General features: G+C 37.8%; 1 protein-coding gene across 1 annotated transcript in view; it reads right to left on the bottom strand.

Moving 5' to 3' along the window:
- The window catches only part of WDR36 (WD repeat domain 36), a 35,311-nt gene extending 25,397 nt beyond the window's left edge, over positions 1 to 9,914 (bottom strand). Inside the window, exons 1-6 of the mRNA XM_021695753.2 lie at positions 9,613 to 9,914; positions 7,236 to 7,263; positions 5,541 to 5,641; positions 3,760 to 3,877; positions 1,906 to 2,038; positions 1,052 to 1,106 (exon numbers count right to left, since the gene is read on the bottom strand). Coding sequence (XP_021551428.2) covers positions 1,052 to 1,106; positions 1,906 to 2,038; positions 3,760 to 3,877; positions 5,541 to 5,641; positions 7,236 to 7,263; positions 9,613 to 9,774 — 597 coding nt within the window. The 5' untranslated portion in view covers positions 9,775 to 9,914. The remainder of the gene's footprint in view (positions 1 to 1,051; positions 1,107 to 1,905; positions 2,039 to 3,759; positions 3,878 to 5,540; positions 5,642 to 7,235; positions 7,264 to 9,612) is intronic.
- Positions 9,915 to 19,745: the final 9,831 nt, after the last annotated feature.

Raw genomic sequence — 19,745 nt, 5'->3', positions numbered from 1 at the left:
CGCTGGGTCTCTCTCTGTCATAATAAAATAAAATAAAATCTTAAAAAAAAAAAAAAGAAAACATAACATATGAAGGCTTGCCATATGCATGGCAACATAAAAGGCCAACTACAAAGGAAGTGAAGAATTACTTAAACACGGAAAACAGGAAAAGCCTATAAAACATATTAAAAGGCGAAAAAGTTTTACAATTAGTCTGTTCCAGCTCTAATAATCTATGAATATAATCTTCATTTTATACAATGGTCTTACATATAGGCTCCATAATAAGTTTCTCTATTTTAGAACAGATCAATGTCCTATACCATTACAGAATGGAATCAGGCTAAACATTTTATTAATTTATCATCAAGTGACTATTATGCATCAGACCCTGGGGAAACTAAAACAAGTATGATTCCTTGTCCTCAAGAGACCTAATCAGATACTAAGCATAGCAAAGTTAATGGTAGTGAGAGAGAATTAAAGACCGAATATAAATTGGGCAGGTATAAGCAATATTTAGAAGGACAAGGGTACACTGGAAGTATATGTGTCCAATATATGCATAAGATTCTCCGCAGACATACATTCATTCATTCATACCTGTTCTGCAGACTCATAAAAACAAAAGCAGGTATTTATGGAAGAGTCTAGTTAATGAAATATTAGGATGTGGGTCCCAATTATTCCAAGCTACAACTCTCAACATTCTGACAAATTTCTCTGTATGACCTGCAATCTCCTTTACTAACAACTAACTCATTTCCATCATCCCCACTCTGTACAAAGCACTGGGCTACATGCTTGCAAAATGATTGGTAAACATAATCCCATATTAACTAGATGTTTAGAGCCTAATTCCAGACAAAAAGATTTCCACAAATGTTCATAGGCAAAGGCATTATTGTTTTCAGTTACATTTCCAAAACACTATTTTTTAGGGTAATATTTATAAAAATAAATTAGTTCTATATATTATTGTCTTCAGGCCTAAAAATATGGGTGACCCCTGAAACTGAAAGGTCACACTAACTTCATTTCTTCTTTGACTTAATAGAAAAATACTAACCTGCTGAAGAGCTGTTACTCCCATTTTCCATCCCTGAAATGTATATAGTAGTTTACTACAAGAAGAAAAATAGTTGAAAGGTTTTATTTTTTAGGAAAACAAAATCAACTACATATTAAAAAGTGAAATAGTAACAGAAGACATTTAGGTTATAACTCTGCCCCACACTATTCTAAGTACATATATTAACTTATTTAATACTCAAAACAATCCCATGAGGTAGATATTATCACCATTTTTCAGAATCCAAAACTAAGAAACTTAATTACGTGAAACAATTAAGCTAAGGTTATATAGCTAATAATTCAGAGCCCAGACAGACCAATTCTAGATCCTATGCCCGATGCTGCTGGTAATTATTCTACTATGCCAACTCTTTAAGAAATTAAAAAAAAAAAAAATACATGACTAAAAACCATTTTATCTTACAGACTATAACAAAAAACCATCATAGAATGTAGGCAGATCTCTAGAAAAATATTACAGACGGGAATATAACTATGATACTAATGTTATAGAACTATTGCATGACAATAGTGATGCTGCTCTAAATTTCAGAATCAAGCCACAAATGATAAATAAAAAGTCCTTGAAAAAACAGAGATTCTGAAATTGTTACAACGATATTCAATAAAATATTAAATCACATAGTAAATTCAGTAAGTGGGCACACTTATCATTTACTCAATGATTATCCAAGGGATACTTAATGTACAATAGTGTAAACATCACATAAAGAGCCTCAATAGATAACCTTAGGGGCAGAGAAAATAGCTCTCAGTTATTATGCCTGAGCTGAGCACAGGGTAGAGAGTCAATGATATTTAAATTTATATTCTAAATAAAATGCTTACTTGGATTTTACATTCCACAACTGTAGGCTTCCTTGTTCACTGCCGAGAAGTATTTTATTCAAGTAGGTACTTGGGTGCAAAATTGCAGAAATTTTAAATACTGATTTATCAAAAGTCAATTGCAGGTATTCCTCTACAAAAGTCAAAGTTATAAATAACATGTATTTATTTTTCATATACCCATATATTTAGCCCTTTAAGGAAGTCTACCATATCAAAAATTTATGTCCTAATATAAACCAAAGACTTATATACTAACCTATACACATTCCTTGAAAAATTAAACAAAAGTGATGAGGGGCAACTTGTAAATAAAATTTAGACTGCCAAAATTTTCTAAAAGTTCTAATATCAATACTATTAAAAATTTCACTCATTGCTGAGCTGGTTTACAGGAATAAAAAATAAGGATTAAAAAAAAAAGTGTCTCTAGGGATCAGCCTTACTATTTTTATAATTTGACCAAGAGGCAGAGTGAATATTCCAAGTGAAGTGCTTGTACTGAGCTCTCAAATACCTACAGAGATTGATAGACCACTCAAAGATGTAAAAAGTTAAGAGGCAAACCTTGGTGAAACTACGAATGGTGCTTCTCACACATTTCCACAGAACCTCTACTAGAGGAGAGAAAAAGAACTTATAGCCTTGTGGAGTAGAGAATAGCAAATCCAGCCATTTTTTTGAAATCTTTCCTATATTTAAAATTCTTGTGTGTAAATTTTCTTTCTACTTCACGGTTCATGCATGATGAAAACAATTTTTCACTAAATTTCCCCCAAAATTTGAGTATCAAAGAAGGTAAATCTCACTTAATTTTTAGTCTCACATACTATGTGATACACTGCTACACATTCCCAGAGATACATGTACCCACTTTAAAAAGCTAGAAAAAGGTGAAGATCATAAAAATCTTAAATCCTACTTTAAAATATCCTTGCCTCTATTTGAACCTAGAAATCTTAATTATGAGCAACATAAACAGCTCCCTGAAGACACTGGCTCAATGTGCTACTATAACAATAATAAAAAGCTGGCACCAGCAACAAGAGAAAGCCTGCTGAATTGTAAGAATCAGATTCTCTAACTTTATTAAAGCCTTTTAACACCCATCTGCACGAGGACTACTTGAGGAATTCTGTTCCCTTTACTTGGGCAAAGACAGAACAAAGAAGGTCTAACTTGAACAAGAACATGGATTAACTCCCAGGAGGGCAATTTTTACTAAAAATAAACATACTCATAGAACAATGAGTTAATCAAGAGGTAATATAAGCTAAAAAATGTAAACAGATTTAAAAATATAAATGCTTGAATTCATGGGAGATCCACAGTCTTTTATTGAGGAAAGCTGGGGATATTCTGGGGATAAATTCCCAACCTTTGGATAACATAGTCATGGAGACATAGCTCAGTGCTACTGTATAAAAGTACCACAGTTAAAGGACACTGACTCATATTCTTAGAAACAGGATGGATACTTTCCTTCACATTACAGGATCTTAGTTTACTACTATAATCTCCTTTACTGAAAGTTGAAAATACAAACCAAGAACATATACCAAAATTCACTCCACAAAGAAAATAATTAACATGTCACTAAACTTAGAGAACTGCAATGGAAAATATTATTAGCTAATAGAAACACATTAAATAGGTTATAAATAGATCAGCTAGCTGATTAAAATTGCTTATCTATATCTTACTTAAAACCTTTTGCCTCATGCATGTTAAAGGGTCTAAAATTTTTTCTGATTACATGTGAAACCTCTGATATGGAAGTTGTGTTTATATAGATTTTTAATTTTAGCTACATATATACTACCCCCCAAGATAATGCAATAAATTGGTTCTTACCTTCCAAATATATGTGCCAAATAATAAGAATGCTGTCAGTATCAACAGAAATAATGTGATCCCCAAAGGGTTGCAAAAGATGGATTTCTGCCTTATGACCCTTAAAGGTGTGTACTACCTACAATGTCAAAGTTCAAAAGAATTTCGTATCATTACTCATTCACCATATAATATTCATATTAACCAAAAACATGCTAATCATAAAGATGCTCATGTTGAGAAATGAGGTCCAGCTTTTGATTATACAAGGTTAAATTAACAACTATCAAGGAACCAGGCATTTTCACTTGCTCCCTCAGCCAGTCCAATAAGGAAACATGGGGCGCCTGGGTGGCTCAGTTGGTTGGGCGACTGCCTTCGGCTCAGGTCATGATCCTGGAGTCCCTGGATCGAGTCCCGCGTCGGGCTCCCTGCTCGGCGGGGAGTCTGCTTCTCCCTCTGACCCTCCCCCTTCTCATGTACTCGCTCTCTCTCATTCTCTCTCTCTCAAATAAAAATAAATAAATAAATCTTAAAAAAAAAAAAAAAAACAATAAGGAAACATGGACTAGAAACACAGAAATGAGACCTCTGGGACTCAGCCCCACAACTGAGCTCAGGGAGGACACATACACACAGCTGGGTCCTTCACCCAATCCAACCAGCACAACTCCATGCATCCAAAAAAAGTGGTTATGTTCTAGAAGGCTGACCTCTACAGACTCCATCACCAGCTAGCTTCCAGATGAGATGAGATGGGGGAGATAGAGCACTTCTTCCTCATAGTTTTCTGTTTTGACAGACACCCTTATCCTTACAGTACTACATCCCTCAAGAACTACAGCCCCTTCCCCATGGTTTCAGTTCTCACCAGGCTCCAGAAACACTATTTCTTTTCTTTGGCCTTTTGACCCTAGATTCCTACAGTTAAGTCTCTGATGCCTTGCCACCCTTACTTTCTCTATATATGTATCTTCCAGGGAAAACTATAAACTCAAGTATTTTGCAAAAAAAAAAAAAAAAGGACATTTTTCCTGACTCTAAAAATCCAAACAAGTCCCATTAAAGAACTCCAGAGGTAAACTGCCTTCCTCTGCCACATAGAGTAATGACAGAGGACTCTGGGAACAAATGTCAGTCGAAGGCAGGCCTTTACAAGTACAGTGATTCAATTACTTGGCTATCCAGGCAGCCCCACTGCCACTTTCTTTTTCATTCTGGACCACTAGAGCCAGGTCATCTCCTAAATTAGCTGTTCCACAACAAATTTAGAAACCAAATGATAGATTAAGAAAAGACCCTTCCTTAGCAGTGTAGAAAAGAAAGAATCTAGTTTTCTCTATATAGAAAACATGCACTTGATTCTTAAAAAAAGGAGTCACGGGCTGAGTTGTTCATAGTGAAAAAGAGATCCACATAAAGGAGTGGTATAAATATGAATCTCCCAGGAAAGCATTTTCAAAGGCATTTTCCAAATCCTGCCCCAACCCAATATACAAAGTATATTGTATATAGGCTTAGGAGAAGGGGCCCAACTGAGCAAGAAAATTTTGACCAGCTGCCCAAATAATTCTGATGTTCATCCATCACAAAGAAAACTGAAGTACCAGTTTTAACTAATTTTGAGAATTTGATGAAATCAATTTTTCCTCCTCCAGAAAACCACATAAATGTTTACAATAAAAAAGGTACATATCCAGAGCGTCCCAGATGAAGAATGGCAACAATAAAGTTCCCTCCACTTTTGTGACAATCAACTACTGACTACGAAAGACAAATTAAAATAGTTCAGTGATACAAACCTCCTTATTACGGGCAAATGCAGAGAAAACATTCCCATAAGCAGCAAAGACTAGCCTCCCATCAGCTGCCATACAGCAGATATCCTGTGGAAGAGAGTTACCTAGGTAAAAGGAAATATAAAATTTTAAGATCTTGGCACAGATAGAAACCTCAACATACATGTAACATTTTCATGGCTATAATTTAAAAATATGTAGATACGTGTGTATATACATAAATAAAAGCTGAAAATCAGTATAAATTTAACTTCAATGTTATTTTATACATCTAATACTATCAGACTCTAACTATGAAATCACTTTGACCTTCCCTAAGAGAACTGATGTCTAGTATTTACAGCCATAAAAACATAATCCTAAAGAAATGAAAAGCTTTTTGAGGTTATCTGGAAAAAATCCTCACTTAATATAAAAAACTGGCAGATAGTCATCCACCCTTCATGCAAATGCCTTCAGGAATATCAAGTTCACTAACAACTCTAGCACAATTTTTAAAGTTAATCAAAACCTAGAACCCTTTTTAACTCTATCCTTTGGAAAAACCTCAGAAAAACTCCACATGATACTCTACATTCTGACCCCTACAATGAAAAATATGGTATCTATTCAGTCTCTGAGGTAAATGTGCCTATCATCTCTAGCCATTTCTCATGTGATATGATTTCTTCACTCCTCTCTATCATGGTCACACTGGCATTTTCTTTTTATTCCATCTTGGGGGCAGGAGATTTAGAAGATAGAGGATTGTTTTAAGTATTTTTCATGCTACATATTCCATTTTAAGATTTCATTTCCCAAATACTATTTTTATAGGTTTATCATTCACTTTGTATTCAACTTACATTATAGTGCCCTTCTCTTGCCTTCTATAATCTTTAAAAATTTTTTTTATCAGACTAATGAAGTCCTCTGTTTCTGTTGCAATGATCATATCTGATGGTAAAATTAGAATCTCTCAGCCCTGGCAAGCCCTTTATTCTGTTAAACAGTTCCCCCCAAAATAAATATTCCTTCCATTGGAAAAAAATATCAAAATGGAGGAAAGGGAAAACTCTTCCTTATAGTAGAAGGAATGATGGAATCAGAAAATCACTATTTGGTAATCATTCTAATAACTGGTTCAGGCAAGAATCATCACTAAATGATAAAAACAACAGGTAAAACTTTGAAGAGTAATAGAGTATTGACATAGTCTCAATGGATCTTACCACAAGATACTTATTAATTATAACAGGTAAAACTTTAAAATGGAGCCTCCTGACAAATGTCGCCTTAATAAAATGATCAAAGTTATCACTCCCAGGAACAGAACTAACCAACGGCATGTGCCTGCTAATATGATTCACTGAGAATTCTGCATTATTTCTTTGTTATTCTTGCCACAGGGCATAACCTGAATTTAATCATGAGGAAACATTAGAAAAAGGCCAACTGAAGGACATTCTATAAAAGAACTAGCCTATACTCTTTAAAAGTGTCAATGCTGTGAAACACAAATTTAAAAAGACTCAAGAGACAGGACAACTAAATGTAACATATGATCCTAACCTGGACTCTTTTTTTAACTATGTAAGTTTATCAGAACTACACACTGGATTTCTTATATACTCTGTAGGTCTTAAATTAATGTTAGAATTTTTAAGATTTTTAAAAGACACTAAACATGCATAGATACAGAATAAAGTTTACACTTACTTACTGCAACCAGACTAAGTTTCTGAACCTGTTTTAAAAAAGAAAAAAAAAATGGTTAGATTGTAATTGCTTTTGTTAATGAAAATTTAACACCTGAAAATTAAAATATAATCTCATACGTAAGTTTGCTATGCCATCTTTCCTTAAGAAGACACTTACTGATCCTAATTTTTCATTATTAGGAAAGCTTATATTTTCAACTATTTCATCAGGAGTAGTGATGGAAGGGGTAGACAAACGTTTTCTATAATGAGTCATATAGTAAATATTTTAGGGCTTTGTAGGCTATGTGGTCTTTGCTGAACTGCTAATAAAACATGAAAACAACCACATATAATACATAAACAAATGTGTATGGCTCTATTCCAATAAATACGATTTATGGATACAGAAATTTGATTTTCATGTAATTTTCATATGCCATGACCTATTATCATTCTTTTCATTTTTTTTCCTCAACCATTTAAAAATGTCAAAACCACCCACCTCTAAAGCACAGAGCTCAAAGAGGTATAAGTGGAAATTCAAATCCCAGAGATGCTAGAATCCTAAGATTGAAGGGCCCTTGGAGATCAAATTAAATATCCTATTTTTTTTTTTTTAAGATTTTATTTATTTATTTGACAGAGAGAGACACAGCGAGAGAGGGAACACAAGCAGGGGGAGTGGCAGAGGGAGAAGCCCCCCCCCCCCCCAGAACCCTGGGATCATGACCTGAGCCAAAGGCAGACGCTTAATGATTGAGCCACCCAGGTGCCCCTAAATATCCTATTTCTTAAATGGAAGTAGACACAGGTCTCCATCACATGCCAAAATTTAATTATATTGCATCCTACCACTGTGCAAAATTTACTTGGGAGGTTGTTATATTAGAATAAACACACACATAGCTGTAAAATAAATAAATAAAAATGTTACGAGTATACAAAAACAAATGGTGAGCAGGATTGGCTTGCAGGCTGTAGTTAGTTGACCCCAATCCATGGTTACTGATCCAGCCTATGACCTTGACAAAGTTACCCCACTCCCATCCCCCCTTGCCTCAAGTTCCTCATCTATAAAATAATTAATAAAATAGATCCTGCTTGGGCGCCTGAGTGGCTCAGTTGGTTAAGCGACTGCCTTCGGCTCAGGTCATGATCCTGGAGTCCCCGGATCGAGTCCCGCATCGGGCTCCCTGCTCAGCGGGGAGTCTGCTTCTCCCTCTGACCCTCCCCCCTCTCATGCTCTCTCGCTCTCATTCTCTCTCTCAAATAAATAAATAAAATCTTCGAAAAAAATAAAATAAAATAGGTCCTGCTTAATGGGATCATTATGAGTATTCAATATGTAAAATTTGTGTGTAAAACAGAACAGAACCAGTCACAGTTAATGCTCAATAAATGTTAGCTGCCATCACCACCACCATCTCAACCTTGAGAATGGCCCTCACTTTCCTCTCCCACTAACTCAACCAGCTACCAACAACTACCTCTTCTTGTTAATAACCCGTTTGATTTCCACAATCCCTCAAAGAATACAACTTTACAACTCGGTTTCCAGAAAAAGTAATTAACAGTGGCTATTATAATCCTCCTCATCAAGAAAAGGTCCCTGCTTTCACAGAGCATACATTAATTTTGGAGATAAAGGAAAAAAGTAAACAGCAACGAAAGACTATTAACAATGATTGATGAGGAATTAAAGGAGAAAAACCATCAACTAACAGGCAGGAAGACCTGGGGCAAATAACTTAACTTCTGGAATTGTTTTCTAGTTTACATAAGGGTGCTCCGGAAAAACCATACATATCTCGTAGAGAAAGAAATTGCTGCAAGGCTTAGATTAAGAAGCACGGTGCCAGACCCTCAATGTTGGTAGAAATAGATGCTCTGGGGAAGTTTTAAGGAAATTAGTTTACTACCAAATGTGGACAGTCCCCCAAATCATAATTAATCTCACCCCCTCCAGTTCTTCCCAATGTATTTTAGTCTAAATTTCTAATCCAGCGTGGGTCAGAAACTGCACAATAAAATGTCTTACAAGTCTTTCTCGTTAAGAATTCAGGGGGCTAGGACTTGTCTTAATCACATTTACATCTTCAAGGGAACGTCAATAGATATTTAGTGAATACGTTGCCACGGAACTTAAACGTACTCTGGTCCTTTCCCCTAGCAAGACTGCCTCCGAAAGTCGCCCCAAGCGTACCGCAAGGGCTAAATTAAGCAGCACGTGGATGTGAAGCGGCGGTGAAATAGGACAGGTTGGGGTTAAGGAAGAGACCCGCAGAAAGGGAAGCCCTGGATCGGCGGGGGAGGAGAGCTGGATTGCCCCCTGGAAAGTGCGGGGGCTCGGGAGAGTGATTCCTGGGAAGCGGGCGAAGGAAAAAGTCACTCACATCATAGGTGTGGAAGCTCTTGCCCACGCAGGTCGTCACGTAGAATCGGCGCTTCAGCGCACTGAACCGTACCACGTGTGGAATGTCGGTGCTAAAAAGCCCCAAGGCCCGGAACCCAGCGAAGAGCGCACTGCCCGTGCGATCCCCCGCGCCCCGCTCCATCGCTACTGCGGTCCGGGTTCCTCTGCGCTCCAGTCCCGATGGAAACGGCGGACCTTGCCCTTCACGGCCTCTCGTGGCACAGTACTCTGCCGGCTCTACACAATTATAAGCGCTTCCGGTGCCCGCTGCCAATGGCTTTAGGGAAGATTGCTCTAGTGCAATTGAAAAAGAATTCCCTCCGGAGCTCGCAGGGGAGGCGCGACTTCGGTTCCGCGGGCCACAGTCTCCAATGCTCCAGCTATACTCTCCAGTTCTGGTGGAGCTGGAAGAAACTGGATACTTTTCAGCGGGACCTTGTAGGAGGGGAGCGACAGGGGAAGCGCTACGCCCAGAACGGTGAAGGGAGACCAGATGTAACCAGATCTTAACACAGATGGAGTCAAGTTAAACGTGTAATTATAAAAATGTATAAAACATGAGACTATGGAGAAAATTTGAACCCTGGATATTTGATGATATTAAATTTAATAATTTATTAAATTATTATAATTTATATAAATATAATATAAATTTATATTTATATATAAAAATAATAAATTTAATAATTAAATTAAAACCCTGGATATTTGATGAGATTACCTAACTTGTGAAGGGTCACTTAATTAATGGTAGTATAGCAATTTGAATTTAGGCCTGACAATCAGGTTTATGTTCTTTAACCTACAACTGGACAGTGAGGCAAAAGTTTTAAAAAATTAGAACCATCATGGGAAATCCAGTATAGTAGCAGTAGATGTGCATGCTAGCTATTGTGCTGTGATTTTTTTTTTTTTTTAAGATTTTATTTATTTGCGAGAGAGAATGAGAGACAGAGAGCACGAGAGGGAGGAGGGCCAGAGGGAGAAGCAGACTCCCCGCTGAGCAGGGAGCCCGATGCGGGACTCGATCCCAGGACTCCAGGATCATGACCTGAGCCAAAGGCAGTCGCCCAACCAACTGAGCCACCCAGGCGCCCCGTGCTGTGATTTTTTTTTTTTAAAGATTTTATTTATTTATTTATTTATTTGACAGAGAGAGACACAGCGAGAGAGGGAACACAAGCAGGGGGAGCGGGAGAGGGAGAAGCAGGCTTCCCGCCGAGCAGGGAGCCTGATGCGGGGCTCGATCCCAGGACCCTGGGATCATGACCTGAGCCGAAGGCAGACGCTTAACGACTGAGCCACCCAGGTGCCCCTCGTGCTGTGATTTTTTAAAGGGCGGATGTTATGGGCTGATTTTGAGTTTTCCAGTTTAACAGTTAGCCAAATTTAATTCTTTCCACCAGTTGCCTCCCTGAGTTGCTTGCTATTCAGACGCCAGCCAAGTGTGTGAATGTGTGATGGGAGAAAAAACTAGCTCTTACTCTTTTTGCCCCCAAGGATACTAGTCACAAGTTAGAATAAAAGAAAATGTGGATATAGTAGATAATTGACAAATGATAATTTTCAATTTAATTCAACATACTAGGGCTTCACAATATTCAGGTAAATTAAATATACAGCTGTGCCATGTTGTCATTTCTAACTTTTTTTAAAAAAGATTTTATTTATTTATTTGAGAGAGTGAGAGAGAGAGAGCACGAGCAGGGCAAAGGGCAGAGGGAGAAGCAGACTACCACCCCCACCCCCCCACCCCCCACTTTCACCTGCCCCCACTGAGCAGGGAGTCTGTGATATTGACCTGAGCCCCAAGGCAGACGCTTAACCAACTGAGCTACCCAGGTGCCCCTGTCATTTCTAACTTTTTAAAAAGGGTTAAATATGACTGTTTCTGAGTAGTTGGTGACTTCATGTATTGTGATCACCAGCCTCCAAGATGGCCCTCAGTGATTCTTACCTCCTGGTATTCAACACCCTTGTGTAGTTCCCTCTCACATTAAATAGGGTTGATTTGTATAACCAGGCTAGGTCATAAAAGACTTTGAAGATTTTGACTTGCTCCCTTTTGGGTCAGTTGCTCTGCAGGAAGTCAACAGCCATGTTGAGAGGATACTCAAGGAGTCCTATAGAGCCTTTCATATGGCAAGGAATTGAGAGCCTCCTGCAACCCACCAGAATTACCTTGCTAGGTATGTGAGTAAAAGCACCTTGAATCCAGACCCTTCAGCCCTAGTCAAGCCTGCAGCCTTCAGATGACAGCAGCCTTGCTGACATCTTGACAGCAACCTCATGATACAGGAGAGGTATATCCAAATTTCAAAACTAAGAAACTGATTTTCCTAAGAAAACTCTCTTGTTTTACTCCTGTATATCCTCCTCACTCTCCTAATATCCTTTATATCTGTCTTGGTTAGAAATGTTTGGGTCAGAAGCACAGAGAAACAAACTTTAAAACAAAATGATTCTGCCTAGTCAGGAGGCGGGGGAGGGGCTGAAAATGTTTATAGAACAAAAGGAGCACTGGGTGTCATATGCAACTAATGAATCGTTGAACACTACATCAAAAACTAATGTACTGTATGTTGGCTAACTTAACATTAAAAAAAAAAAAAGACCTAAAGGAAAAATTAGAGAACCATGCTTCAGAAAGGACAAGAACTGGACCTACTCCTACTAACCTTTTCTTTTACTCTCCTTACCCCTGCCACTTTGAGTCTGCTCCTTTTGGATCAGGGAAAGGAAAATACAAGGTAAACATCATATTTAGAAGGTACTTCTGGTAGTACTCGCTTGAGTATCAGATGTCCTCGGTCTCATGCATCCTGACCAACTCTTGATCTCTCTCAAGATCCTAGTCATTGCAGTCTATTATGACCAGTTTCCCTCCCTAGAGTTCTCCCAATGAGAACTTTTTATTTTTTTATGCACTCTGACTCATCTTCAAAGACACATATGAGGATCTTCCAAGTAGTATCTTGCATTTCATTTAGGTGGGCTTGGGGTGAGCCTACAAAATTCTGCAACTCAATAGAGTCACTTGCTTGTACATACTTCTAACCTCTATAATTTTTTGGAGGGGGCACAACATTTAGCTTAAGAATTACAGGTATTGAGCAACTCAGGTCTCCCCTTCTTAGTAAGGATTGGTGGGGAAACCACAGCTCTCTCTACATCTACAAATTCTCTTTAAAGAATCTTCTAATTACAACTGTCTTTCTCGGATTGTGATCTGGTTATAGTCACTGGATCAGTCTGGCCATCTCTTAAGCAAGTCCTAAATGAATTTGCAAGGTTTCTTTAGATATGGGGAGAGAATGGTTACTTGTTCTCAACTTTGAGACTTTAGAAGAAGTTTCATTCTGTAGCCGATTGTGTTTCCAAAAATTATTGCAACAATATCACCCATCCTCATGCTCTTAGTAAGATGTGATCTTGACACTACTACTACTACTATCCAGTCTTGGGATCTTTATCTCCTCCCCTTTGAACCTGGGTCAATCTTTTTGACTGCTTCAGATAATAAAGTATGGTGAGCATGTGACTTTCAAGACTAGGTCATAAAAACCCCTTGCATTCCCACTTTTCTCTCTTGCAATGCCCACTTTTGGAGTCAGCCTCCACGCAGAGAGAAAGCCCAAACTGGCTCATGTGGAGAAACCACGTAGAGAGGCCATGTATAGGTATTACAACCTGTCACCCAGCTGTGGTCTCAGCTCACAACCAGCATTAACCGCTAGGCATGACAATATATAGATGCCTCTAGAATATTTCAGCCTATAGGTATTGAGTTGCTCCCAGATTTCAGTTCTCTCAATTGACATACCATCTCTGCTGTGCTTTTTCTAAATTTCTGAACCACAGAATCCATAACACAATACAATATTTGTTTTGGAGTGGCTTATTATGCAGCAACAGTAACCCGAACACATTAAATATCTTCTTACAATATTTGTGCCATTGCTTAAGCTCCTTTCTCTGCACAGTGTCCTCATACCTTCCATCTGGATAATATTATCCCTTTTATTCCAAACCCAGTTCAAGTTCTACCTCCTCTACAAAGTCTTCTCTGACTTTTTCAGCGCACAAGGAGCTCTCCTTTCTCTGAAGTTCTGAGTATCGCTTCACTTAGTGCTTGTCTTCTGTGACGTACCCATTTTCTTCTCATTCTTAACTAACAATCTCAGTTATGTTCACGTAACAGATGGTGTCGTAAGTTCAGTAGAGGCTAACTCCCTCCCCAGCTCCAGCCAGTGAACATTAATTAGTCTAAGCTAATTGTGGTAATTAACATTTTTCTTGCCTGCGACCGGGTTAGGCAAAGGCTGGAGACCTAATTCTGGCCAATGAGATTTTAGAAGCTGTCTTTTGAGAGGCTTCTGGGAAAGGTCTGTCTAGTTTTTTTTGTTTGGTTTGGTTTGGTTTGAACAGCTGACTGCAGCTATTCCAAACATAATATGGAGAAACAAAATATCAAGTTAAGAATAAGAAAAGAAAGCATTTTCCAGAATTTCTGCAGCAGACTTACTTCAAGTCCTATTGGCCAAGGCTACACTGTGAGTTCATGTTTTAGTCACGAAAGAAACTGGGAAAACAACTTTTCAGCATTTTTAACATCTCTAGAGGGAGGTGGTCTCTGTCACCAGCCACAGCAATAGCCTTAAAGCATAAATACAATTTTTTTCTTTGTATTCTGGGATAGCCCCAACTGGAGAGCCTAAAAATAATACCCAATTAGAGATGCCATTCATAATAGGTAAAAATGGAAGTAGGGCCCTTTATTTTTTTACAGAAGAAGATCATAGGAGCAGAATTCTTTGTTCTATCTTTTCATACTATCTCATCTCAGGAAATTAAAACTCTTAATCGTTTTGAACTAAAATGACAAACCATAATGCTTTAATAACAATATTAATTAAAAATACCCCTAAAGTTTCAATATCTTGTTCTATGAAAACTGTAATGTACATTTTTTTAATTTTCCTTCCTGATATCTCCCCTCCTACCCCCCCAGCACCCACCCTTACCTCCCACCCCCACTATTTTTTGAAAATGGCACCAATCAGAATTACAGGTTATAGAATTGACAACAATTTCTAAAATTTTCAGTCTTATAAGAGCTTTCCAACCAAAAGCTACTTCCCCCAAAACCAGATTTATAATAATAGAGGAAAAAAGAAGCTTATAAAATTTGTGATTATTTACCTGAGTCCAAATATTTCATAGGAAAACCAGATTATTCTCGTAAAAATTTACGATATGATGTTTTATCAAATCAGATTCTTTGGAATAGTTAATGACAAAGAATGATCTCTCCTTCTCTGTGGGTATGGGGGTGAGAGAGCTCCTTCATCTTTGTCTAGGCTTTCTTTTGATAATATAAAAAATATTCTGTATTATTGCATTTTAAGGCTAGATTCTGAGGTTTCATTAGTTAGCATTAGCAACACAGAGATGATCTATAGAGCTCAATTTAACTTGCAGAAATAGAGTAAGAGTTGAATATGATTTCTCTTTTCTCTTTCTAGTAAAAAATGTTATATATTTTTTAAAGATTTTATGTATGTATTTATTTATTTGAGAGAGGGAGAGAGACAGAAAGAGAAGGGAGCATGAGTGGGGGGAGGGACAGAGGGAGAGAGAATTTTAAGCAGTCTCTCCACTGAGCTTGGAGCCTGACACAGGGCTTGATCTCATGACCCTGAGATCATGACCTGAGGCAAAATCAAAAGTTGGACACCTAACTGACTGAGCCACCCAGGTGTCCCTAAAAGAATGTTAAAATTAATACTACTTAATGAAAAACTGGAAAATGCTTTTGCAGTAGGCGTTCTTTTTCATACCAACCGGTTAAGAACAGTATACTACTTTATTTTGACAATGTGGTGTTGAGTTCTGACCCACAGTACCAGCAAGCATCATTACCTACTAAAGCAAAATTATTCAATTTCACTTGCAATGTAAGTTTTCATTCTCTGGCACTAATAATCAATTTAATGTAGATGTGCTTGATATAGATATGTGTTGCACTAGCATAGCAGTGTGGCCTAAGTGTGTGCTAATGGTGTTGATATGGTAGTGATTCTTTATAAGGGAAGCCAGGGAGAACTCTATGGACTGACTTTGCCTTGTTCCAAGCTATATAGGAGATCTTTAGAAACACACATGTAGCTATAAGAAGATGGACATCTGAATCAAAGGAGAAAGACAGAGTAATGTAATAGAATACTGAAGTAGGTGTTGTCCTTTTCTACCATTTGACCCACATCACTTAACTTCTCTAGGCCCGAGTTTCCTCTTTAACTGGTGCTCATGGTTTGGCTTCCTACAGAAGACAACAATGAGTATCCTTGGAGCAGTTTTTCATCATTGTGATAACAAATAAGCTGAATGGACTTGATCAGGCATAGAGCAGAGAGATCAGTATGTTTGATTGCCCTGGATGAAAGCTGCAATGGGACATTTCAAACTCAAGGGGAGCCCTTATAGACTCTGGTGAGTACAGCTATGACTTGAGTGAGGGAACTGATTACTTGGGCAACTTGGATGGGTGCAGATGCCCCCTGGGTGAAAAAAGATACAATTTAAATGTTATCAGGAGACCTGGCTTGAAATAGTACTCTGAGGTCTGCTGTCAAAACCAGAGTGAGGGCTCTAACGAGGAACTAATCATAATGGGAAGGGGAGTCTGGGCAGATGATTATAACTTAGAAGTACCTTGAAATGCTGGAGATGGCTGATAGTGTAGCTCCATGTCTCTGGAGCCTGCTGCCCATCCAAGATGTAGGTTTGGGGAATAGATTCTGAGCATGTAAAAATGAACTAAGACAGTGGTGACCTAAGAACCAAGGACCAAAGTTCAACATACATAATAACCTCTTATCCTTATTGTTTTATTTCTTATGGTTTTCATTTATAAAAAAAATCTTGGCATCCTAATAAGATTTGGATCAAGTGACATATAAAAATAAAAATGCACATGACCATATTTGTAGACAATGATGAAGAGATCTTACCAATTATATCCAATGAGCAGAGGCCTAAGAAGATAATCTCTTAAATTTCTTTAGTTCTACAATGTTACATTTTATTTCAAAGATGAGAATAACATGTCAGCTAACTTAAACATCTGACTAGTACATTCTTGAACAAGAAAATCTTGATTTATAATATCTGGCACAAAAGGGTCTTGAACACTTGGGATGTTTGGGTAATTAAAGAGCAGATACTAACAGAATGATAGCTTGTTATCTGGTTCCTGACATGTTGTACTTACTTGAACTTTCATTTTTACCCTGGATTTCTCAATAGCAGTGCACATTTCTTGCCATGTTTGGGGTGTGCTTTGACAGTGATCAAGATGCTAATTACCCGCAAGTATTTATTCAAATTCAAAAAGAGAGAAGAGCTGCTTACTATACCATTAGCTTATCTAATAGGTTTATTTTATTTTAATATTTTAGTGCATAAGTTCAATGAAAGTAGAGATTTATTTTCTTTGTTTTGTTCATTGATACATAACAAGCACCCAGAACAGTGCCTGGAACAAAAGAGGTACTTAATAAACATTTGCTTCTGGGGAAAAAAAACCTATATATAAAATGCTAAAACTGTGAAATGTTTTTTTCTTCCCTATATCAGTCATATCCCCTCCCAGAGTAATGAGCTGTGTCTATTATTTTAGGATTCCCAATATTTATACTCCCTCCCTATAGGAAGATTTATATCCCTGTCCGTTGCGCCAGCCTTACAGCAAATCCTTTGTAGACAGGGTAGGGAACATTTGACTTGCTTTGGTCATTGCACAGGAGCATATATGATGTACACCATGTCCCAGCATAAGCTTGAAGAGTTATTGCATGTTTCTGCCAAGTCACTTGCTCTTTTCCTCTGCCACAAGAGGAAGCCATATTCCAGATAAGGCTGCTTTTTCAGCCTGGGTCCTGGAATGAGAATGTATATGGACAAAACCTGGAGCTGATTTGCAGTTGCCAGTTGTAACATGAGTGACAACTAACTGTTGTTGTCACAAGCCAATGGGAATTAATGGTTATTATCTCAGTATAACCTGGTGAGAGCCTATATGAATTCTGGAGAAAGGTGTGAAAATTAGCATATAAAAATGATTTTTTAAAAGAAAAGTGTAGTATGTTTTTCTTTATAGAAGTATTAAGGCTGTGTTACAGGAGGTAAGGGACACAAGGTTCATAGATGATAAATATCCTTTGGTAGGATTTTAAGATTTTCAAGTTATCCATGTTCTCAGCTATGTGCCCAGGGATGACATAAAATAAAGGCTTAGTGGATGTTTAATGCATAAATGCTTTATTTTGCATTTTGGGGGAAAGGGGTTAGGTAGAAGTGGGTTGTTAAGAAGCCTATGGAGGGGGCACCTGGGTGGCTCAGTCATTGAACGTCTGCCTTCAGCTCGGGTCGTGATCGGGTCCTGGGATCGAGCCCCACATCGGGCTCCCTGCTCGGCGGGAAGCCTGCTTCTCCCTCTCCCACTCCCCCTGCTTGTGTTCCCTCTCTCGCTGTGTCTCTCTCTGTCAAATAAATAAAATATTAAAAAAAAAAAGAAGCCTATGGAGAAGAGTGGCAGACTGCAACAACATTGATTCATTTTGGAATATGATAATTTCTTGCCTTTTAGATACCTAGAGAAGTAACGTTGGGGAGAAAGCAGGTGGCAGACACCAGATAGCTCATCTGATAGCTGCTGCTGCCAATTCCACTTCTGACTAATGAAAGCCTAAGGAACAGTTTATTCTTGGGAAACAGGTATTTAACTTTTAATTTCAGTTTAATTCATTTATTCATTTACTCAGCATATTTACTGAGAATCCACTATGTGTTAGACATTGTACCAGGATAAAGTAGGAGCCATTCTCATAAGATTTCACCAGGTTTTCCTCAAATTCCACATCCATGTGATCTATTTACCCCAAATTATTCCACAAATTTTCATATCCAAGATATCTGCTCCAAACACAGTCTAAATTCATCCTCAACACAATTTGAAATCCATTACCATCTCTTTTCCCATAAGAAGCATAAATAGTGGGCAGGAGAGTAGAAGGGAAGGGAACAGGGTCATAAAAGCAGGGCATCCGTGAGCACATTCTAGAAAAGTAGCAGCTTAGCTATAATCTCCAAGGCAAGAAGAGACTTATTTAGAGGAAGCAATATGAAATATGCTAAAGAGTGGTATTCCTTTTATATGCTAACTTCTCCAGTACTGCCCCTTCCATCCCAGGTCACGACTTAGGCTTTGTTCCCCATTATATTAAGGCCTGGCTTCATCTTGCTCACCACCCCCCAACACCGAACCCCACTTCAAATTATTCCTTAAATAAGAGCCTAACTTCTATCTCTTGTTGGCTTTCTAAATTGCACCTTTCAACAGTAAGTGACAATAATCACACAGACTCAAAACCAAAACCAAACCTTTACTCATCTCACTCACACAGTGGGAAATTAGGAGGGACTTCAAGTTTGGTCGATCCACCCATTCTCTTGTGCACTTAAAACCTCAGGTTCTTTCCATCTTATTTCTCTGCCATTCACAGCTTCATCTGAAAGATGATCCTATGGTAACTGCCAACTGCAATTGCTGCTGCATGCTTCTTTGTTTCCATCTCATGAGATGAGAATATAGATGATGTAAATAGCCTAATTAACAAAGGAGCCCCAGTAAGTATATACGCTTAAACCAGAATTTGCAACTTTCTTTCCATTGACCATGGAACATTTATAAAATGGACTATAAATGAATCCACCCTGAAAACCTCAGTGCATTTCAAAAAGTAGACATATATAATCCACATTTTGTTTACATTTGGAAAAGTTCTTACTAGATTAATATGTGCATCTTCTTGCACATTACTTTTATTGATAGTAAGTAATTCAAATGATTACTTTTATATTAAAACACCTATGGGGTATATAGAAAAATAAAATATATAAATTACACAAAATTTTAAAGATAAAGCAGAAAACTCAAAGAAACTGCTTTCAGTCAGATGACTTTGAGCTGCCTCTTTTATCTTCAATTCTTCATTCCTCTCTGCTTACAGGGAAATTGGCAAACACCTTGAGAAAAATTGTGAAAATATT

This window comes from Neomonachus schauinslandi, chromosome 7, assembly GCF_002201575.2.
Source record: "Neomonachus schauinslandi chromosome 7, ASM220157v2, whole genome shotgun sequence".
Classification (NCBI taxonomy): Eukaryota; Metazoa; Chordata; class Mammalia; order Carnivora; family Phocidae; genus Neomonachus; species Neomonachus schauinslandi.
This window is presented reverse-complemented; position numbering and strand designations above follow the sequence as displayed.